We start from the raw sequence: 22,904 nt of genomic DNA, 5'->3' as shown, positions 1-22,904 counted from the left end.
ATTGCAGAGTCACACGGGTTGGTACTTGCTCTGTGTGCAGTGTCTCTAAGAATAACAAACAGCATTAAACAAACCCATAACTTCAGTGCTAATGAGCAAGGCCCTCCCCACTGTCAGAGGTTTTCTATGGGCATGCAAAATCAGAACTAGACAATTGCACTCTGATTTCCAGATCGTGTTCTAATAGTGACCAGACACAACATGGAGTACTCATTCAGTAGAGTTTAAAATAAAAATAAATTAAAAAATTGTCATTAGGTACACTTGTCACAGCAGTTCAGTAGTGCTTCCCCCCCAGGTATTTTTTAACCTACAACAAGCAATAGAAGCAGTTTGGACCATTGAGAGATACTGCAATCAATTGATTTATCTGGCACTGACTGTGTTTTTGAGGCAAAAACCCCAGAAACTCATGATTCTGCTGTCAATAACTCTGGAGGGAAAGAAATGTGTCTTTAGTAATTAAGTCACAGGCCAGCAGGTCTAGGATGAAGTAATTCAGGCCAGTTACCTTTCAGGCTTAGCTGTGCTGCTCTGGCCAAGAGTGCTTGCCTGCTGCCCAACTGCAGCAAATACAACTGTTCTCTCCCATCAGCTGCTGCTCCGTTTCTCTTCAGTGTCTCATATGGTTGTGGTTTTTTCTCTGCAAGTTTTTTGCATTATGGGGACTGTTTGCTATCCCTCATTAATCTGCATTTCACAGTTATGAATGCTCATTAATTCTCTCTCTCGGTGAACTTTGGCTTGCCTCTATGGCTTTGCTGGATGGTGCAAAAACACGATATTCAAACCAATTTGTCCAAGGACTTACACAGGGGTTCTGCAGAACAGTAGGCAATTGTGCACCTTTGGAATGCGCAAATTTAATAAAATCAGTGTGCAGAGTTGATCTTACTTTTGTTATTTCACACTTTTTCAATGTTTTACCTTGTAATCTTAATACTGTCTTTATATTTATCTTGCTTTAGAAGGAACATAAACACCTGCAATAAATTCTCAGTAGGTTAATTAGTAGCCGAAAATATGTGTTTCAAGTAACTGTACTATATCCCAGTCACTTGTGTCTAAAATAAGTTGCACTCTCTGGTTTCCATCCTTTAGCTCCATTTTCTGCCAAATACCAAGAATATTTCTTTCTCTCCTTTTTTCTTCTTTCTTTGGCAGAAGGCACAGTTTAATAATTGTTTAACTACTAAAGTGTAATAACCACATTATTTAATGGTATAATCACTAAGCAGCAATTATTTAATTACTAATGTTGCTTTTTTTCTTCACTTCTCTGAGGTTCCAAAGTACTCTGGAAGCATCCCAAGGCTAAAGATGTTAGTTAAAATGAACAGAATATTTTCTAGGCTAAACACAGTAGTTACATTTTCAGAGCTTAAGTTCACAAGGAGAAGGACATTTCACTTATTCATATGAAAAAAATAGCTATATTTGAGAGAGAATTTACACTAAATAAATTGAGTATTTCTGAAGGCAGCTATGGCAGATAGTATAAGAGTAAGTTGTTAGTAGTATGGGCTGAAAACGTTGAGATATAGAGTGCATGTGTTTATGCACTTCTCTACTATTTATCTTCAGAATTCACCAGAAATATTTTCATATTTTACTAAAAGAAGAATCACACTTTGGTGGTGTTTGTTTTTTTGTTTTTTTTTTTTAAATTAGGGTAGAATGGACAACAAAACTGAGAAAAAAACAATCTAAACTCGGGAGTATTCTTAGATGTTGGCCAGGGTGAGACAGCACTATGGATAAAAAGGCATGAGAAAAACTGAATTTCTTAGTCACTTTTTGGTTCAGGGATTTTCATATGCAAATTCTTAGGCGAGTGAAACTGCAGCTCTTGGCAGTACTGCGTTACAGGGCTGTTTCCTCCTGCAACTGTGGCTCCAACGCCCAGGTAAGGCCATGTCCAGCTGTTCTGCAATGTCCCACTGAAATTAATGGGAATGTTTTACTCAGCAAAGCTTTAGAACAGTTAATCGCATATTCGACTGATATTTAACCCAGCGGGTAAACAAGAAAACAGGTGCACAATGAACCTCCAGTCTGAACAGTGCTCAGTTTGGTAGCTCTTGCTCCAGTGGTTCCAGCAACACGCTGTGCATTGTGTTCTGTGTTTGTATTTCATGTTAACTCTGGGGCCAGCTGTCCCTGGCTTTGTTTGGCCACATGGCTGGGGGAGCTGCTGGTGATCCACTGCTGCTGGTGATCCACTGCATGGTGAGGGAAAGGCCTGACTGCCCAGCCCAGGCTGTGCCCCCTGCACAGCACCAACAGCTCCTGTGGCACCACTGAGAACAGTGCTGGGCCCTGGAGCTGCTGAAACCAGGTCTGTGGTGGAGGAATCCACTCAGTGCAGGTAGCTCAGGGTGCAGGGGCAGGTTGAGCTCTAGGGGGCAGAAGGCCCAGGCAAGAGGCCGTGAACTTGTGACTCTTTGCACAACAAAGGGCCCAGGGACCTGTGGCCCGGCCAGCTGAGAAAAATTCGGAGATGCAGCGGGAGCTGTTGACCTCCAGACTTTCATGCACTTCAACTGTTAGGGGATAAAAGCATCCCCCTCAGAGGCATCAGCTTGAGCTGCTATTTTGTTATTTAGTTACTGCGCCATGATTACATTTTTTTTTTAAGGATCAGGATGTCTGGGACTCTCCTATGGGAAACTTGAGGCCAAGCCAGTAAGGAAACCTGGTCTGACTGTGAGTGTGGGGGATGCGGCTGTGAAGGGGTTTTGGTTCCAGCTCAGGTGGTGTAAGTGCGACTGCTGGAGTGCCTCTTGGGAGGGTTGAACAGAGAATTTTCATAGAATCATAGAACGGTTTGGGTTGGAAGGGAACCTTGAAAAGCAACTAGTTCCAGCCCTGCTGCTGTGGGCAGGGACACCTTCAACTAGACCAGGTTGCTCAGAGCCCCATCCAACGTGGCCTCGAACACCTTCAGTAACGGAGCATCCTAAACTTCCCTGGACAACCTGTTCCAGTGCCTCACCACTCTCACAGTAAAGATTTTTTTCCTAATATCTAATCTAAACCTACTCTTCAAATTGAACCCATTCCCCTTTTATCTACATGCTCTTGTAAATAGTCTTGCCCCATCTTTCCTGTAAGTTCCCTTCACATACTGGAAGGGCACAATTATTTCCAGACTGAACAATTTCAGTTCTCTTACCCTTTTCTCCCAGGAGAGTTGCTCCATCCCTCTGCTCACCTTGGTGGCCTCCTCTGGACTGGCTCCAACAGGTTAGTGTCCTTCCTGTGCTGAGGACCCCAGAGCTGGACACAGCACTAGAGGTAGGGTCTCACCAGAGCAGAGTAAAGGGGCACAAGCATCTCTCTTGCCCCGCTGGCCATGCTGTTCTTTATGCAGCCCAGGACATGGTTGGCTCTCTGGGCTGCAAGGGCACACTGCCAAGTCATGTCCAGCCTCTCATCCAGCAGCACCCCAAGTCCTTCTCAGTAAAGCTGCTCTGCTTTTGCATCTGTTCATCCCCCAGCCTGTACAGACACTCTTTCATGGTCTCCTCAACAGCATGACAGCGACTCTGTGTGTCCCCACCAAAGCAGCAGGTGGGCAGGGCCAGGTGAGGCCCCACTCGGCCTGCAGTGGGGCTGGGTGTGAGGCTGGCACACGGCGGTGATGTGGTACCAGAGTATGAGGCTCTGGGTACTGGGATGTGAGGCTGGCAGATGGCACTGCTGTATCAGGGTGTGAGGCCGACACATGGCACTGTAGTACCGGGGTGTGAGGCCAGCACATGGTGGTGACGTGCTATCAGGTTGTGAGGCCCGGCACGTACCCGTGGTGCAGCATCAGGCTGTCAGGTTGCCACATACCAGCGGTGCAGTACTGGTGTGAGGCCCGGCACACGGCAATGATGTGTGAGGTGCGTGCCTGCACATGGCGGTGCTGTGCGGGGTGTGAGGCCCGGCACACGGCAATGATGTGTGAGGTCTGTGCCTGCACATGGCGGTGCTGTGCGGGGTGTGAGGCCCGGCACACGGCAATGATGTGTGAGGTCTGTGCCTGCACATGGCGGTGCTGTGCGGGGTGTGAGGCCCGGCACATGGCGCCCGCCCCGCCCCGCCGCGGCCCCGCCCCGATCTCGGGCGCCGCGGTGTGTCCGACCCGCGGTTCCCGTCAGGCAGCGCGCGGGGCCGCGGCCGCCCCCGCCTCCCGCCCGCGCTCCCCGGCGGCGGCGGCGCTGAGGTGGCGCCGCGCCCCGGCGAGGTGAGCGAGGCGCCTCCGCCGGCGCTGCCCCATCCCCCGCCGGCCTGGGCGGACGGGAGCGGCGGCCCCGCCGCGGCCTCTCCGATCGCAGCACGGTAAGGCCCGCCCGCCCCCTGCCCCCGGCCCGCCCCACCGCGCTCCCCGGGCGGCGGGCGCGGCGCTCGGCGGCGGGCGCGGGGGAATTGTCGCCGGCGAGACCGGCGCCATCTTAGGTCGGAGCGCGGCCTGGCAGCCCCGAGCGAGACCCCGCGCCCTGAGGGCTCCCCCGGGCCGCCCGTTGGTCCCGGGGGGCTCTGCCCGCGGGGGCGGCCCGGGCAAGGCTCGCTCCGCCCGGCCCCGGCCGTGCAGGGCCCGCCGCGGCCCCGGGCATTGGCGGCGAGCGCGGGGCTGCCGGCCAGGCCTCCTCCCAGCCCGCCGCGTCTCTGCCGTGCGGCCTCTCCCGAACCCGCGCCGGCAGCCCGAGGGCCCCGCGGTCACCCGGCGCGGGGGGCGGGACGCGGGGCGGGCGGGCGGGAGCGGCAGCTGCTCCACTGCCCTCGGGACTCGGCTGCTCCCCCGGCCTGGCACCGCCGCGGCTCGGCGGTGTGAGCTGCTGGCGGGCTGGCACAGCCCGTATTGCCCTTCCCTAGGCGGAGCTTGTGCCTTCTCCTGGCAGGGAGGGCAGCGCTGGCTGCTGCGGTTTGGGTTCGAGGCAAGTTGTTTTACGCTGTGGCTTTTTACAACGTGCAGGTGCAGTTTCATCTTGGTCATTGTTTCTTCGCTGCTGAAACAAATGCAGCGCTCAGTAATAGCCTAGTTTGCAGAGCTGGCGCTGCTGTGGATTGCACACCCTTCGATAACTAATATGGTGCAAATTCATGTGCCTGTGTGGGAAGTCGTCTGAGAAATACAACGTGGTGCCTATTGTATAATCTATGTTGTAAATAAGACAACTTCCCTGGGCATTTGAAGTGACCCTTGTTAAAGTGGAGGAAAATATCGAGTAACTCACAGATAGTGGCCGTGTGAGGAGTGGCTGAGGTCACTTGCTCTGTCCAACCTGAAGAGGAGACTGAGGGGAGACCCCGTGGAAGCCTCCAACATCCTCTTGAGAGAAAGAGGAAGGGCAGACACTGATCTCTTCTCTCTGGTGACCAGTGGTAGGACCCAATGAATGGCCTGAAGTTGTGTCAGGGGAGGTTTAGGTTGGCTGTTAGGAAAAGGTGCTCCACCAAAAGAGTGTTTGGGCACTAAGAGGCTTCCCAGGGATGTGGTCACAGCACCAAGTCTGCCAGAGTTCCAGAAGAGTTTGGACAATGCTCTGAAGCACGTCTGGGTTGTGCAGGGCTAAGAGCTGAACTTTATGATCCATGTGGGTCTCTTCCAACTCAGAATATTCTACGATTTTGTAATACTCTAATGGAAAGATGACCAGGCTGGTCTGAAAACTTCCAGGTTAATGTAAATGTCCTCACTCTTTAAACTCACTACCAGTTTCATATCAATTATATGACTTTGGTTGTTTTAAGCTAATCCAGAGAAGTATTGAGTATTGGAAGGCTCAGTTAAGCTAAACGGTGGAACAGATGAATTGCACCTGAAGTAATACATGGGGCATTTGCCATGATTTGTACTACTGATTTCTGTCCATCTTCAAGGCACTCTTCTACAGTCAATGAGACATAATTGCTTTGATAAAGATGTCCTAATTAGTACTTTTAAAACAGTTATTTCATCAGAAGTTTATTGCTGTTTTGTGCAATGATTTCACATTTTTTCTCTGTCTTGTGTCAAGTTGTTAGTTCATCACTTTTGTAGTAATTAAAATAGCCTTTCAAGGCTCCCCTTAGTTTTTGATGGACAGTTGCCTTTTAAAACAGTATCTTGGTATAGTCTAATGATATTTTTAAAATGTTTTAAAGAACTTGTTCACATTTTTGGCACTTTAACCTACAGTAATGATTTGAACACTTCCTTTGAGTATATATATGTAGCATTCATTGGAGTTTTGGACCTCTCAGATCCATGGACAACCCTTAAGGAAATATATGTACAAATGTGTCTATGTTTATGCATATTAAAAATGAGGAAGATGAAGTCTCTTGTCTTTATTGTTCTTATACTGGTGCCTGCATCACCACTGGGAAGTGTTTGAGAAGAGTGGGGGAAAGATTCACTGTTGGTTTTGCCTTTGAGAGCAACTGCCAGCAGGATTCCTAGAATGCATTTTCTGCATTAAATAAGCCAAACATTTGGAAGCTACTTGTGCTCTAAAAATGGATATAGATATTTTCTTTGGCAGTGGAGACCATTTGCAGGAGCTGTTCCTGCACACCTCCCCTAATCAAATCCATTTCCCCTTACTGCAGTTTTGATTGTTCAGGCCACAGATTTTTTGACCTCTCAGTTGTTAGATAGAACTGTTAGTGGGCCAGGTTATTTTTAACCTGCCCTAGTTCAAGTCAGAGTCCTGTACAAAGTTGTGCTAGCACAACTGAGGCAGCAGGGAAGGAGCAGGGTGGGAACTCATTAGGCTGGCTTTCTTCCCAGGAAAAAAAAGTCAGTGAAAGCTTGGCTTCAAATTATAGCATTAAAGTTTAAAAAAAAAAAGAAGAAAAAAAAAAAAGGTTAGAAGATGTGAAATTAATCTTGATACTTGCCTTTTAAAAGCTGCCCTGCATTTTGATTCACCTTTGAGAATACCTTAATGTGTACCTCCTGATTCATAAAATGAAATGTAAGGTGTCACCAACTGGTGTCACGTTCTAAAAGCCCATGCATATTTTATCAAATTACTCTTAACTATATTTAAGAAAAATTTCAGCTGCATTATAGTGTAGATGAGATTATCACATGTCTCTTGCTAGGACTTGCTAACCTACAGGTTGTTTGTGCCTATTTTGTGTTTTAATATAAATTTTAGCATTGTATGTACACATTTTATAATTTATTACTTTTTTCCCCCCAGGAGGTCAAATAAAACTACATTTTTAAAATATAAACACAGCTCATTTATGTTGTCAGTTCCATAAAAGAAGTCCCTGAAGTAATCCTTCCTGTTGTCTTGAAACCTGTTAAACTTTGTGTTATTAATAAAAGAGGTGTTCTTAAGAGTGTCTTTCTGCAGAGAAAGAAAAATTAGGGAGTTAGGCTTGATTCTCTGTGCCAGACCTGGCACACGCCCTGTGTCATCTCTGCCAAGTGGAAATTTGCTTCATAATCTTCCTCTTTTCCCCGTACAAGAGCGTGCTTTAGTGTCCTTTTCTCTTCTTTGCTAGCACCATGGCTAACTCCAAGAAGCTGCTGGAGGAAGGAAAGGAGCACAGCTTTGCTACTTTATTGCCAGACTTCCCGTGTGCCAACACCAGCAGCCCCTTCTCAAACAGAGGATGATTCTCTCTGCTCCCTTGTGAGGAGCTGTTACAGACTAATTGTTTCCACAGTCCATCACCAAATCTACCAGCTCATTACTCCTGGCCTGAAATTGTCTTCTCTCAGATATTAGACAGTTTTCTCACTGTGTCTGTGCTGAAGACTTAAGTTTTCAAACTGTTGATGGATAGTGAGGGGTGTTCTTACTTTTGCAGAAGTATACTTTCAAACAAGAAACTCGTTCTAATGTTTAATATATATGTTGCTCTTGAAATGTTTTTGGAAAGGAGAAAACAATGGGAAATTGTACAGAAAAATGTGTTGAATAAACACCCTCTTCATCTTACAAAATAAATAGATTAGGAACTATCAGCTCATGATATGAATGTAATCTCGATTTTGTCACCTTTTGTGAGACTTTGCTGACATAATTGTGTACACAGTGCTGGTCTGATGCCCTGGCTGTTGGTTTTAGGGAGTTAAAGGATCAGAGAACTATCATTGCATAGTAGTAGAAAGTGAAGCTTTGTCAGGTAAATATTGCCTCAGCACAAGAGTGAGGGAAATATTGGTAATGGGTTTTGTTGGGAGCAGGCTGGTAGTAAGACTAGAAATATTCTTGTATTGATTATGAGCTTATAAAAGGAACTGTTGCTTGGATATTCCTCACTTTTTATCCGAGCAGTCTGGTGATGAATTTCATGTGCTTTACTGCTCATTAATTAGAAAGAATTCTTGACAGAGTCACTCTTGGGTTCCTCATGCAAAACTTCTGTTGTTTCCCTCTGATTTACAGAAGAATGGAGACACTGCGTTTTGTGAAGCTCCATGTCTTAGGAGAAGCAAACACTGTCGTTATTGGATCCTGATCCTGGTTGTGGCTGAGACAGCCCTGTGGCTGTATGAAATTAGAAATGATCTTATTAGAAATTAGATTATTGATACTGTGTGTAAAGAAATAGCAAAGTTTCCTATTTATTGTGTTACTCAGAAATACTTTCAAAATTGTGGTAGAAATATGTGAAAAGGAAGACAGAAACTTTATTGGCCATCAAAGTTTATTTAAAAAACAAATAAACCCAATTGTCATAAGAGATGTGAAGGTAATTTGTTAAATTCCAAAAGCTACTTATTTTTCATTACTGTTTTTGTACATGGCTTTTTTTACTGCAAGAGGAAGTCTCCAAGCATGAGGGACTCAGTCTAATGGCATCCATGCAGAATTTTTATTAAGTCCTACTTGATAATGAAAATACTGCAGTGCCTTGTGGGTATGGCTTGGGGTTTTTGCTGTTGCAGAGTTTTTTTGTTAGTGCTTTATTTGTTTTTGTTAATGTTTTGTGGATTTGAGGGAATTTTGTGTAAATTTTCTTGCGTTTTAAAGGGAATGTGACTATATGGGAAATCCTAGGAAAATCCTACAGAATTTGGGAGGTTGTGGGATTGGTTGGGGTTTTGGGTTTTTGTGTTGGGGTTTTTAAGATGCAAAGAGAACAAAGCTGTAGTCAGGGTTTCAGTAACTCAATTGTGCCAGGTAAATTATGTACTTTGTAGTGGGCCCTTGACATTTCTTGTGAATCACTGACTTGGGATGGGAATGTTTTTTGAAAGGTCCTGATACTGTGGTGTCCGTGGCTTCCTCTGATAGTTACTGGTGTGCTATACAAAAGCAGCTTAAATTATGTGGAGGATATCTTTGGTCTTTTCTCTTTAATACAAAGATGAGAATTCAAGAAATTATCAAAATGGTGATGTGGCATCAATCCTCGAAGATCTCCTGTATCAGATCAGCCTGTACAGAACATGGAGAGGGGGGAGACCCTTGTGTGGGAATTACTGACAAGTGCAGTGTTCTTTACTGACCAGTGAAACACTTCATGAAAGTACTGAATGTTTTGGTATGTGTGATTTTATTAATTTTTTCCCCCCTTTTTTTTTTACTGTCTAGTTCCAAGATGGCAGAATTATTTATGGAATGTGAAGAAGAGGAGCTGGAACCATGGCAAAAGACAGTGACAGAAGTGGAGGAGGATGATGATGACGACGACGATGATGATGAGCCAATCTTTGTGGGGGAAATCACAAGCTCGAAGCCAGCTACTACATGTAAGATAACTTGTTCGTAATTTAAAACAGATATTTCAAGATACAGAAAGTTAAAACTTAGTTAGAAAAGATAGAATTTTTAACAGTAAGACTTAAGAAATTTTACATCTTAAAGCTGTACATGTCTGTCATACTGAAAATCACAATTTTTAAGACATTCTGTCCTAAAACCCAGGTTATGCACAGTTCTCTTTACCTCTAACCTTAATTCTCTGGAGTCAAAAGAAGGCCATTTGAAGGTTTTAGCATTAACAACATAGTTTTAAAGTCAATATATATGATGCTGAAGCCATGCATGCAATTGCTCTCAGTATAGTTGGTATTTAGTTACATACTTGAAAGTGTCTCCTCACTTAAAGAATGTGCATGAATTTAAGTTTTCGTGTTACAGTCACTTTTTTTCTTCTCTACCCCACATTTTGTATGTTGGTGGACACCATTCTGACAAAACCTGGGTAACTGTCTTTCATAAAAGGACAGTCTGGAGAAGGGATTAATGTGAAAATGCTACAAGCCTGTCTGGGAAGTAGGAGACATTTATTAATCAATTTACTCATCCCTTGTAAAATAGAGAGATTTCTTCATCAAGTTCTGTAGTTTTCTCCTAATGCAGGCAGTGCAGGGGGTGAGGTTAGGTGGTTATGATGGCAGCAGATGTGTCAGGATTCCATGTTTGTCTATGCTTGGGCTTTGGCAGGTAAGTAAAGAAGAAGTGCTTTTTATTACCTTAATTAATTTTAGTAATGAAACATTTTGATTTCTGTGTGCATCCGTCTGGTAGTCAGTTGTTAAGAGGTGTGACCTAAGGTTTCTCTGGCAGTCAAATGCTCAAGACTGTGCCTGGTGAGGTTTGCTGCTCTCAGTTTGTGCCTCATCTCTCCTATCCAAGATTCCCATAGTTGTTTTCTGAAGGTGCCTAGTTTGCAGCGGGGAATCTCAAGACAGAACGTTAAACTAGGCTGTCAGTCACACTCTGCTGCTTGGATTTTGGAGCTGTAGTAACTTTCCAGTCATTTTAGCTGGCAGTGTTCATCTTGCAACTTTACTTTATTGCTCACGGGGATGGTTTGTTGCTTTTACACTGGTTTGAAAAGGTGGAAAATTACTTTGTAAATATTAAGGAAATACTGAGGATGATATTAAAGGTCTCTCACCTGAAAATAGTTTTCGAGGGTGAAGATTTTAAAATTATTCTCCATATTTTTAAAAAAATGGAAGAATATTTAAAAATTATTTTAATATGTTTTCTGCAGTTACAAGCTTCTAGAAAGACTGAGAGGTACCCTTACTGTTTTCTGGAAGGTCCAGGGACCTCTGGACTGCTGTTTGTATTTGGCAGTAGGTCATGGCATAGGACAACTATTAAGGCACTGGGCGTATGGTTGGATCAACAAATATGCCAAGATTCATTGCAGTTGTTTTAGTCTCACGATTTTTTTGTAGTCAAAGGATAGATATAGTTCAGGTGCAAACTATAGTTTTGATATGCTTCTGTGAACTTTAAGGGCTTTGATAAAAGCTAGAGACTTAAAATGTTTGCATCTTACTCTGGTGCTGTCCATGCTCGGTCCTGACACAAGTGAAATCACTTATGGTATAACTTTTTACTTTATCTCTTTTCCTTCCCTATCCTCAACTTTTCTCTTTGTAATCTTCTACTTCTCTATCAAAAACAGCTATGGAAGAATGACCTCAGTTCTTCTCTGGCTTGTAAGTAGTACCACCTGGCAGCAGTCAGGCTCCAGTTCGTTACCGGCGACAGGCGAGACACTGTGAACTCCACTTGGCTTATCACTGCTTAGCTTGTACCCGAGAAAGCTCCTGTCTGATCAGATGAAAAACTGATGACAAATGGAAACTCACGTGTAGTTCTTAATGTTTTTGAAAGTATGCAGTGCATTGCATTTTCTTAACCTTTTCCTGATGGTGCAGTTACCAGTTTTTGCACAGACTGGTGTGGATAACTTGAAGGAAATAGTTAAAAACCCAACTTTGACCTGCTGGCACAGTGTCATGTAGAATCAAGTGCCCCTTCTGATGTACTGGAGGATTGTTTTGACTGAGATGAAAAGTAATTCACACTTTGTTCCCTGTATTAATTCCTGCAACTGCTCGTTTTTCCTACATTACTCCTCTTTCTTGCTTTCTTTTTCATAATGCTACAAACCTGTAATTTGTTACTACTTTACAATGTTACTCTGTGTGTCAGCTTTCTTCTGCTTCAGTGCTCTCTTACCTAAGCAGGACAAATAACACTTTGATGGAAGAGGGAAAACGGCACATCAGGTCTATGATGAATCAGTTGAGTCATGTAACAGTAGTTTACAATTTCAAATAACTGACTTCCTTAAACGTTCTTTTTCAAAGCAGTAAAATCTGCCTTTGTATTTTAGGATGTGAATTGTGTACACATCACTGTCTGGCTATACTTTGTGAGACATAATTTTTAGGATAGCTTTTCTTTTGGAGGAAGATGATGCTTTAGTTTCATTTAACTCTAGAATTCAAATGTGAGGTGTAAGTGTATTAACGATCACAAAATGTGTGTGTCAAGCTAAATCCTGAACACATTTAATCCTTGTTCGTAGTTACTGCTGTGTTGAAGTAAAAATAGTATTACTATTAGGGGATCAAATTTTGTTCTATCTTAAAAAATGCAAACCTGTTTGAATCTGTTGGTTGCAGCTGCTTTTTATTAGTATGATCTAAATGCAGGTGGCAGGTTGAGAGCTGGGATCTGAGCTCCACTGCTATTAGGTTTACTTATCAACTGGAGAAGTGTGTAATAATGAGCTATTGCTGGTGGAAACAGCCTCAAGGTTGTTAAACACAATGTGTAGATACTTTTAAGATCTATTGTTTGAAAACCCGATGTAATTTGACCCCGGTTTGAGAAGTAACTTCAAATGGTGGTGGTTAGGTACTGGAGAATCAATCCCATTTCGTATGCATATTTTCACAGGTCAGAGCAAGAAACTTGTCAGCAACACTAACGGAGAATCTGGGAGTAGAAAAATGTATTGATTTGATAAATATTTTTGTAACTTTCTGGGCTGATTGGAAACCCCAGACTAAGACATAAAAAGCCGGGAAATATCAGTGGCATTAGTTAGGGAGTGAACATCAAATTTGAAAAATTCCCTGTGTTTTTGATGAGCCAGAGCTCTGGACACAGATTACCATGCAGGATAGGTAAGGAAATTAGTTCTCTTGTAATGCAATTCCAGCATGACTCCTTTGATCGCTGATCTGTTGCTTTTCCTTTCACATTTGAAAACGGATATCATGAAGTCTAGAACCAAGTTTGTAAGTGCTTATTTTTCTGTTAATACAGAAGCAGATTGGGTCATTACTGGTTTAGGGAAAATACTTCTTTAGTGTAGCAGTTCCTTGTATTTGGGGAACTTATATGTAAGAGAGAGAGAAGTAAATAAATGCTCTATAATTAGCAAAGTTAAATGTTAATGAATTTATTTGTTGGTTTGTACTCTTATTTGTGTGTTGTCTCCAAGAAAATAAAAACTGAGCTTCTTAAGTGAACTAGCTTAACTGAAGAAGAGTGGAAGAACATACCTTAATTTGTAAAAATTATACTTTATTTTGCCAGGTATTTGTGTTAGGAATAGTATTCTAATTAATAAGTCAAATTTTGGTTGGCTTGATTAGTGGATATGAATGCTACTTTTAATCTGAAAAGCAATGAAGCTATTAATTCATTTACAATTAAGATAAATGTAACTTTTGACAGATGTATTGAACAGAGTCAACCTCAGCTCACCACGAAGGGGGATACAGAATGGTGCACCCTGTAGAGGTACTTTATTGTCCTAATATGGTAATTAAAAGCAAAAAAAATCCACAACACTTATGAAACATTTGCCTGCAAAATTACCCAAAGATAACTTTGGAATTCTTTGCCACAGGTGCCGTTCCTTCCTTCAAGACTGAGGGTCACCATTATGTGAGTGCTGCCCCCAGTGCCGTGCCCATCCCGTCGGTGTTCCAGACTGCCCCCAGACCCACCAGCAGCTCGGGAGCAGGGCAGCCCCTGGCTATGGCAGGGAATGTGTCAGCAGCCTCACAAACACTGCAGAGACCTGTGGCTGGATGTTTATCAACGCAGCAGCTGCCTGGGGCAAGTTCTGGAATAACACAGCCTGTAACCATTCCAGTGACAGCACAGCCAGCATCAAGAAATATCCCAGTTCCTGCAGTGGCTCAGCCTGTGTCCAGGCCAGAGACTGGAACAGCACAGCCTGTGATGCTCAATCAGGTAAATCTTTAGTCACTTAAAGGGTACCATTACTTCAGAATAAATGACTGAAGAACAACCTGACTCAGTCTAGTGATTTGAAGACCTGGACTAGGTTATAGAGTGGCCTTATGTAAAGCCATAAAGATTCTAGAAGTATTACCTTGCACTAGTAAATTAAAATGTGTATTTGGAAATACTGATTTGCCAGACTCAAAAATGATAGCTTTAGTCACAGTAAAATGACATTAAATGAAAATCCCAGACATCAGAGAAATTAGTACTGTTTAGGTTCTTTATGTTGTTTGGAAAAATGATGGAAATTCATTCTCTAAATTCTGCAGATTTCTCAGAGATGGATCCTCTGTACTGATAAATGAATTTAATTTTTAAATAGCTTGCATTTGGTGTGTCCACCTGGTTTTTACAGTACCTTGTTTGGCCTTTTTGCTCCTTAAGAGAATGCTGCAGTGGTAGCTCCTTGAAGGGGTTTGCATTTTCATTTGTGTGGCAGTTGTAATGAAGCGCTACTATGGTATGGAGGGTTTAAGCAACCAAAAGTTGCAGAACCAGCAGGTGAAACAATTTGGCAATATTTGTATTGCTTGAAAAGCCCAAGGGGATTACTCTCCTGGATCATGTACCATTGATCTTCCTGGATTGCCATGGAACCTTAGAGAGTTGATGTGAGGGAGGTGTTAGGTGCTGGTTTTGTTGCCTTATCTGTTGGACATATGTGAGAGAGAAAGAATGAGGGTTAAAATTCCCTATCTGTATGAGATAAACTATGATGTGATACCTTTATAATAATTTTTTATATATTATAATTTTTATAATATTATAATAATTTATAAATTTATAATTTATACAGAAACTGTTTAGACCATATGCCTGTAATATTGGCTTCTATTGTCAGGTTAAAATGAAGCCTGACAGTGGCACCATCTCCATTGGCAATGCAAGTACACATACCTGTGGCTGTCCCAGCTGTCAGTCTTGTGGTGTAAATAAAAATCATGCAGCCTAATGGATTCTGCATTTGCTGAACAGGGCAGTCAGTCTGAATGAACATGGTTAATTAGACCATTAAAAGATGGGAATTGGCTCTTCTTCTTAAGACCTGTGGCTAAATCATGGCTGATGGGTGGCTGTATTTTATGAAGAACAGAATAAAAGCGATGCAATGTAACATTGCCTATCAACTGGCTGGCTGGATCTCTCGCAAATTCATTAGGAAAGAACTCGTGCTTTCCAATTTTGAGCCTTCAGCAGTTTATTGGTAGCTTGCAGAGAGAAATGGTGGATGTGGGGAAGCAGCTTAGCTAAATCAGTTTGTCACTGTACATAAGAAACCCTAAAAACTGATGTAATCCACAGTCCAGATCTCAGTAAGACATCCAAGTTGCTTTTTCAGTCCTCTATGTCTATATAAATCAGGACAGGTTCATACAGAAAACTCTGCTACTTCACATGATATATACTTATCTTTCAAGTCTGTGAACTGTATAAAAGTTTATTTATGGCGTAGTAAGCTTTATGAAATCCTTCAAAGGAGTGCTAGAATGTCTTGCAGAATCTTCACTGCCAAGGAAAGGTCCCTCCTCTGTTTCCTTCACACATACATGCTCATGTTTTTGTTGTAACAGATAAAGCTGCTCGGGACCCCTTCATTGTCTGTATGAGAAATTCTTACAGTAAACACACCTGGGAAAGCTGAACTTCTCCATGCAGTGTGTGTGTAAGCTGGATATAATTCCTCAGGACAGGGATTTCCTTTAAAGAAACTCTACACACAGGACTTCTTTTTGTGACAGTTCTTTCTTCTTTGTTGAATTTAGTTGTGTCAGAAATGAGTCTTTAGTTCAGTTTTTGTAGTGTTTCTTTGATAAAATCTGCAGGTTGTTGTTCTTTTTGAAGAAGTTGCAGCCCAAAATATGACATGGACAAGCTTCTCTAAACATGGTCTTCCTATCCAGGTTAGACAGATGTGCTTTAGAAAGGAATGCATCCTTTTCTGGGATATGCAGTGCATACAGATTCTGTGGTCTCTTAAAACTTCCACTGTTGAAATTATTGTGTTTTCTGTTTGGTTTCTTTCCTTGCTTAAGACAGGCTGAAAGTGAATCTTCCATCTCTTCAGCTTAACTTTTCTAGATGCAGAACTGTATTTCCAGTTTCAGCTTTAGAATAATTTTTCTTGGGTTTGTATTGTTCTTGCCACTTGATTATATTACCCTTTTTAAGGAGAAAGAGGCTTGTTTGCTGTGATTTTTTCTTAGGACAGTACTTATAGTTTAGCTTCTCGGGCAAAGTTCAATGATTTTTAATTTACTCCTGTCACATTCTGTCCTTTGCTGGTTTGAGAGTCATATGTGTACTGCTTGTATTTTGGTTCATGTCCTTGGGTTGAATTGTCTTCATTCAAGAGCTCCTTAGGATTTTTTTTTTATTCCTCACCCCCTCCCCATCTAGTGTTTAATTCACTTGGGGCTGCTTTTTTAAAATGGTGATTTTCTGTCTTGGCTTTCTGTGTTATTTTTTTTATTATTTTCAGAAATCCTTACAAAATATACTTTACATAAAAGAAAACAAAAAACTTAGTGACCCTGGGAATTAGTGCTCTTCCCAATCAACCTGCTGGAGATACCTCTTACTTTCATTAAAGCTTGACCACTTAGAATTTGAATTTAACATCACCTTGCTTTGCAAAACTTCTGCGAATCTGTGCTACCTCTGAGTTCTGGTTTTTGATCTTTTAAAATGCAGCTACCTGTTATGCAAGAGGAACAGGCAGATACCTGAGTTTAGGGTGAAGGAAGAAAGTATTATTTTTTGTTAAAGGAAGAAAGTATTATTTTTTGTTAAAACCAATTCAATTATAATTTGAAACATCATTGGACTTTTTTAACAAAAGCACTTACAAATTAAATTAGCAAATCCAAAAGATTTGTAATACTTCATAAAAGAGACTTTCCCAGGTCATAGCATTTTTTTTTACTATTCTGATACACAGCTGTGAATAAATTCACAAGCACTGATAAGAGTTGCAAACTTATCAGTGTCAAACTATTTTGGGGGACTTGTAATGGACTTGATTTTCATCTGAGTACTTATGAGTACTTTTAAGCAATCATGTTTTTAAAATAAACCCTTTGAAGCCTGCAAGTAAAAAAATATTAAACCTCCAATTTCTTTTCCCTCTTGAAAATACCTTATTAGGATTATGTTATGGAGTCTCTACCCGATGCACCAGATAATACATCTGATCTACTGTTTGGTGTGAGTCAGAACTCGGGAGTTCCACAGTACCAGACTGGGCCAGCAGTGAATGTAACAGGTGGGTGTAACTGCAGTTGTTGATAAAAGAATCAACGTAACGTCATGTCACTGTAGTGCAGATCTTTGGGTTATAACTTCAAATAGGATTCCTGGAACATGATATAGCTGGTTTTTTCTTCCCCCTGTGGGTAACGCTGTGTAATGTTTGATGAAATAAACTCTGTTTTGGTGCTTTAAACTGACTGTAATATCAAGAGATGTCATCTTATAATGCTCTTATAATTCATCTTATACATCTTATAATGGGAAAAGGCACTGCCAAATCCACTGTAATTTTATTGACAGGTAAAAGTTTGTGTCATCACTCTTTGGCTGGTGGGAATGGGAGTGACTGTAAAGAAGAGAGGGGCTGTGAACAGCACCTGAAGAGATGAATCTGCTGGGGGGACACTCTGGGATGATGATCTGGTTTCCTGACTGCTATATGCAGGACTTGGAGTAGATAGGATCAAAAGGATCCTTCCTGAAAAGGAGAGGAAAGGAAAGAGTATGTAGTTAGACAACTAAAATACTGGTTTTCAACGAGCTAAATTGCATTTCAGCAGTAAAGGGTTAACCTGCTTAAACTAAAAAGCACCTTTTGTGTGTGTGTGTCACAGCAGAGAAGGAGATTTGAAGTATGCAGTGTATTCTTAAACAGGCTGTGACCTGGGACTTCCCTCCTCTTTTTTGAAGGATTGTACTTCTGTAATAACTGCCCTATCTCATTGTTGTGTGTGTTAGTTCTGGAGGACAATCCCCGCTGATGGTCCCATACAGTAACAGATCATATACAGAGAATGGCCTGACTGGCCACACTGAGAAGTTAGGTAGGACAGAGTGAGAGCTGGTTTATTCTTCATGCGATGATTTTGCATTTTTAGTTTAGGCATTCAGTCCAGGTACACTACTGACCTTCACTGATAGGTATTTTCTTGCTGGGTCCAGCTATTTTGTTAGTCTCACTGTTGTCTTACTGGGTTAAATAGCTTGTTGTTAAGTAAGCAGAGGGTTTGTTTCTTGAAAATGGTTCAGTATTCTAACCCTTGTTCTCCAAAGAACAGCTCTTAAAGTTTAATTGTTTGTGGGGTTTTTTTGTTTTCTTTTTCTTTAACTTAGGGGACTTGCTTGCATGCTTGAAAATTAATTATTAATCTATTACTGAGAAAAAAGCATCAAGGACTGTAATTCAAAACATCTTATATGTACCATACTTGGTCTGTGTTTGTTTCTGTTAGATGAAAATAGGGTTTAAAAGTTAAAATAAAATATTTTTAATTGTGGGTTGGAGCATTAACATTTTTATGACACAGAAGGAAAATTTAAGATACATTTGACTTTGCAAGAAGGAAGTGTCTGTGTATTTAGTGGTTTGGCTTACATGGAGAGCTCACGTAAGGTGCTCATGTTCATGTTTGTGTGTGCCAGAGCCTGCTTTGCCTGTATTGATGCTGTGCTTCCCTAATTCCTGTGCAGCACTGCAGGCACCACACATTCTGGAATACGGTATTTAAAAGGAGAGTCCCTTTGGGAACTGGCCTGTGATATTTGCAGGACAATTTAACTTATGCACGTGGATCATTAAAGATGTTCTTTAGCTTGATGTAGCAGAAATGTTTATTGCTGAGATCGGAGCAGGGAAAGGCTGGTTAATAGGTGGTGGTGGTAGAGCATTGGTAGCTCTTCTCTGCAGGTCAGGTGGCACTGGGGACGTGTGTAAAATGTGGCTTTCTGGGAATATTTTGAGAACTGTTCTCCCGCAGACTTTCCCCACGTGGAGGAACCAGAGAAAACCGTAACCAGAAGCACTGCTGGGTGGAGTTGACTGGACAGTGTCCATGGGTGCACAGCAGTTGGTTAATGGGAGATGTTGGTGCAGACAATGCACCAGAGGCCTGAAGCAATTTGGCTTTGCTGTCCCTCTTGTGTTTCCACAGTACATTCAGTGCTTTTATTGTAGGTTTCTGAGTCTAATGCCTTTCTCCATCATTCATAAGATGAGGCCCAGCCCTCGCAGATGCTCAGAGCAGCATCAAGGACTTCACAGTAGTGTTCTAAGGTGTGTTTAGGAACCTTCAGCAAGGTGATGCTGCAGCCAGTGTACTTTGATCCTTCTTACCATCACTTGGATGTGGTACACACTAATAATGTGTGTATGAGCACAGCCACCTGTTTGATAACAGCTACAAAATATCCACTAAGTGACCACACAGGAATTATTTGGCTGCTGCTTTTCCCTGCTGTCCTGAGCACTGGGAGTCCCTGTGGCCTGCTGGATAGAGGACTGGTCAAATTACTCTGGAATATGGGTGATTCAAGGAATTCTTTTATCCACATTCCAACTGAGAGAGGCACTTCTATGATAAGAGATGTCAATCTGATTTATACCAACTAAATATTAAATAATACTTGCTGTTGGTGTGATTAGTTTTCAAAATAGGCCTAATTTTTTTACATGAACAAACAACAGAATTAAAATGTTAATCAACATATATTCTCCTAGTATTATTATAATTTTCTGAAAGAGGGAATTTACTAACCAGAGTTGTATAAACTGAACTAAGACCCCTCACCTTTATAAATACATAAAACTCTTCAAAATTTTTATCACAGACATGTCAAACTTCAAAATTGAAATTATTAACAATGTTGTTAACATATAAAAATAGTCCTTTTTCTCAAGTTGGTTTTTCTAAAGTCAAATAAAATCCTTTACTGAAGATTGCTGTAAAGTCAGTCTGTAGGCTGGTGGCTGGGTGCTCAGGTATCCTCAGTGATGCAGAAGAATGCTGAAGTCATACCAGCTCTGTGGAAGCCTTTGCTGAGCAAGACATGTCTATGCAAGCAGCTCACATACCTAACACTGGGAGTGTAAGTGAATTAAACCTCTAGAAGCAGTAGTATCTAATGAAAAACTTGTTCATTTTGTGTTTGTGTGAATGAATGAACCTTAGGCAAACAATGCATAGAGTGAGGCATTTGAGCTTCATCTGTTTATTTAGGTTAGAAAGAAGGAAAGGTGTGCTGCAAAGGAGAATGTTAGGGTGTTTAAATATGTATATAATGAGTGAATTACGTTTCCCCGTGTATGAGGCACAGTGTGGCAAGTTGTCCAGGACACTCATCAGCATTCCCTGCAGGGAGTGTGCCTCTGTGCATGGAACAGGGAGCCTCTCCAGACTGTTAGCCAGCTTTAGATGGTTCCCACTGAGTAAACACACTAGGGGTGGCAGAGGGCTGTTTTGTTTCTGCTCAGAAGTCTGAATGATTTTATGTGACACAAGATGTCTCTGCTTGTTGAGAAGGCTTTAGAGATCCTAATTCAGCTGCTTATGACACCCAAAAAGTCATTGGAGCAGCTGTACCATTGGGAGGGGAATATCCTAGAATGTCCTTAGCTCAGATCACTGTGTTCAGAACTGAAGTCCAGTCCTTGTCATAGTTTATGACAGTCTGAGCACTGTTTGCAGTGTTGTGATTGTGAGAGGTGTATGCAGGACCTACCTGTGCTGGCACTTTTTGATACCTGGCTGTGGCCTTTCAGGTCTACTTGAGCACTGCTCTCTGTCAAGGGTAATCTTACAGTGACAGAGATATGGGTTTGTGATGAGATGGACATGTTAATCAGCCATTGAACCTTCGAATTTCTAAGTGTTTTTTCTTGGTGATTTCCTTTTCTTCAGAGGAAAGACTGCAAACAATAAGAAAATAAACTCTTCTTTCCAAAGAGAGCGAATAGATGTGCTGTGCTTAGAAGTTACAGCACTGTGTTTTGCATACAAACTGAAGTTTACAGAGTTAAATAACAAACTAAACCAGCATTAACATAGAACCAGAAAAAACAAAGAAAGGAGAAATGTTTTTCATCAGAAGGGCAGAGCTTGTTCCAAATAGTGGACATTGCAGAAAACAGCTGCTTAGCTCAACTTCGTTACTGCGAACTCACCTTGTCTCAGATTAGAGTGGGTCAAGATGTGAAAAGTAGGCCAAATAAATTCAGGTGGTCATAGTATGATTTACTGGGTTTCAGGAATGGGTCTGTATCTCTCTGCATTTACCCTTTCCTGCTTCACTGGCCTTGGAATATTCAGTCTGAGTTGGATGTTGTTTTCTTTACTTCTATAGGAAATCTTAACTGCTTTATGTGGACTTGTCCATCCTTTCAAGTATACACATCACTAATGTGCTCTAATATACTATGTTAAAAAACTGAGGCTGTTTAATTTAAACCACTGTAGGTGTGAATGAGAGGGGTTTGTATCTAAGAGTCCTACTACTTCTGATGGCAACAGTGTAACTCAAAAAAAGGCCAAGCCTAATGAGGGTTTTGCTGGATCAGCTCTTTCACCTACAGTTAACTCTCCAAAAGTAACACCATCATAAAATGTATCTTCAAAAGGTAGGGTAGATCCAGTGGTTTGGTTGGCAATCCATGCCTCTGTTCATGGAAAAAGCACTTCATTGTTTTTCGGTTGGTCACTGTTATTCATGCTGCTAAGGCAGTGTAAAAAGTAACTGTTCTTATGCCTTAAAATAAGAACAAACATTCTGTGCAAGGATTTACATACCTTTACAAATTAATATACCTGAGGTAATTGCCTATTCAAATTTTAGACCTCTATTGTTTAGTGGGTGTGTTTGAATTCTGTAGAGCAATTAGTCATCTGAAGATGGATGATAAGAATAAATGCCCCTGACCTCATTCTTTTAGTTCAGATTTTCTACATCAAAGGAGTGAGTAGGGAGTTGAAGCTTTAAAACAACCAACCAGAAAACAAAGATGAAAAGACTTCTATGACTGCTGAATTTATCAACTAGTTCTGGTCAGATAAAAGGAAGGGGAAAAAATCATTTTAGCAATGCCAGGCAAGGCATCAAGGACTCAGATTGTGGAATCTCCATCCTTGGAGATATTCAGAAGTTGCCTGGCCATGGCTCTAAGCATCTTGATAAGGTCTGATTTACTTTGAGTGGGAGGTTGCACAAAACCACCTCCAGATCCAACCTAAATTACTCTGTGGTTCTGTACTTTGACTATTACAAAGTGTGTTTTGCAGTTTCCCCTTTTTGTGCAGCAGTTTAAAATAGTAGTGGCAGGGGAGAAGGGAGATTTCAAAGAGAGGATGTTCCTGGAAAGATCTTTCCCTCCCTGCAAGAGGAGGTAGTGTAGCTGTTTTAGAGTATTTAATAATTGAGTGCATTTTTATTCTGAGCCGAAAGATGCTTTCTAGTGATTGTCATAGGCAAGGATTTATTCTTGACTCTTGATATTTCCAGGAAGTATTCTCTCCTGTAATGTTAAAATGAGGAGTTATCTACAGTATGATACTGATTGTTTGGAATCATTTCAGATTTGGGGTTTTTGCCTGTCTTGTTTGGAGCTGGTTTGCTATCAGGGCTCTTTCCCTCAATGTCTATAACTTGAATCTTAAAGCAAAAAAATTCCTCTACCCTGTTTTGGGTGACATAGATACTGTGCTGCAGCCTATAATATGCAAAGATAACCGAAGGATCTTGCTAAATGCAGTAACAAAGAAGATCCTGCTCACTGAGAACCTCATTTTGCTGAGTTTGTCTCTAAGCCCTCCCATGCTATCATAGCAGTTTCTACTCTGTCCCAGAACCCAGTGCTGAGGCACTGCA

At 41.7% G+C, this 22,904-nt stretch overlaps 1 protein-coding gene across 4 annotated transcripts in view; it reads left to right on the top strand.

Annotated features, from left to right (window-relative positions):
* The first annotated feature begins 4,267 nt into the window (after window positions 1-4,267).
* The window catches only part of ZNF280D (zinc finger protein 280D), a 42,531-nt gene continuing 23,894 nt past the window's right edge, over window positions 4,268-22,904 (top strand). Inside the window, exons 1-4 of one of the 4 annotated variants that reach the window (XM_027881496.1) lie at window positions 4,268-4,329; window positions 9,534-9,691; window positions 13,615-13,964; window positions 17,163-17,280. In XM_027881496.1, the coding sequence (XP_027737297.1) occupies window positions 9,541-9,691; window positions 13,615-13,964; window positions 17,163-17,280 (619 nt within the window). In that variant the 5' untranslated portion in view covers window positions 4,268-4,329; window positions 9,534-9,540. Of the gene's footprint in view, window positions 4,330-9,300; window positions 9,692-10,304; window positions 10,389-13,614; window positions 13,965-17,162; window positions 17,281-22,904 lie in introns of those variants that run through there. The other 3 variants (XM_027881497.1, XR_003570985.1, XM_027881495.1) reach the window with 3 other exon arrangements.

This window comes from Empidonax traillii, unplaced genomic scaffold, assembly GCF_003031625.1.
Source record: "Empidonax traillii isolate 1590-97213 ecotype Southwest subspecies unplaced genomic scaffold, ASM303162v1 scaffold90:size2128546, whole genome shotgun sequence".
Classification (NCBI taxonomy): domain Eukaryota; kingdom Metazoa; phylum Chordata; class Aves; order Passeriformes; family Tyrannidae; genus Empidonax; species Empidonax traillii.
Note: the sequence above shows the minus strand (reverse complement) of the source record. Positions and strands in the feature narration are given on the sequence as shown.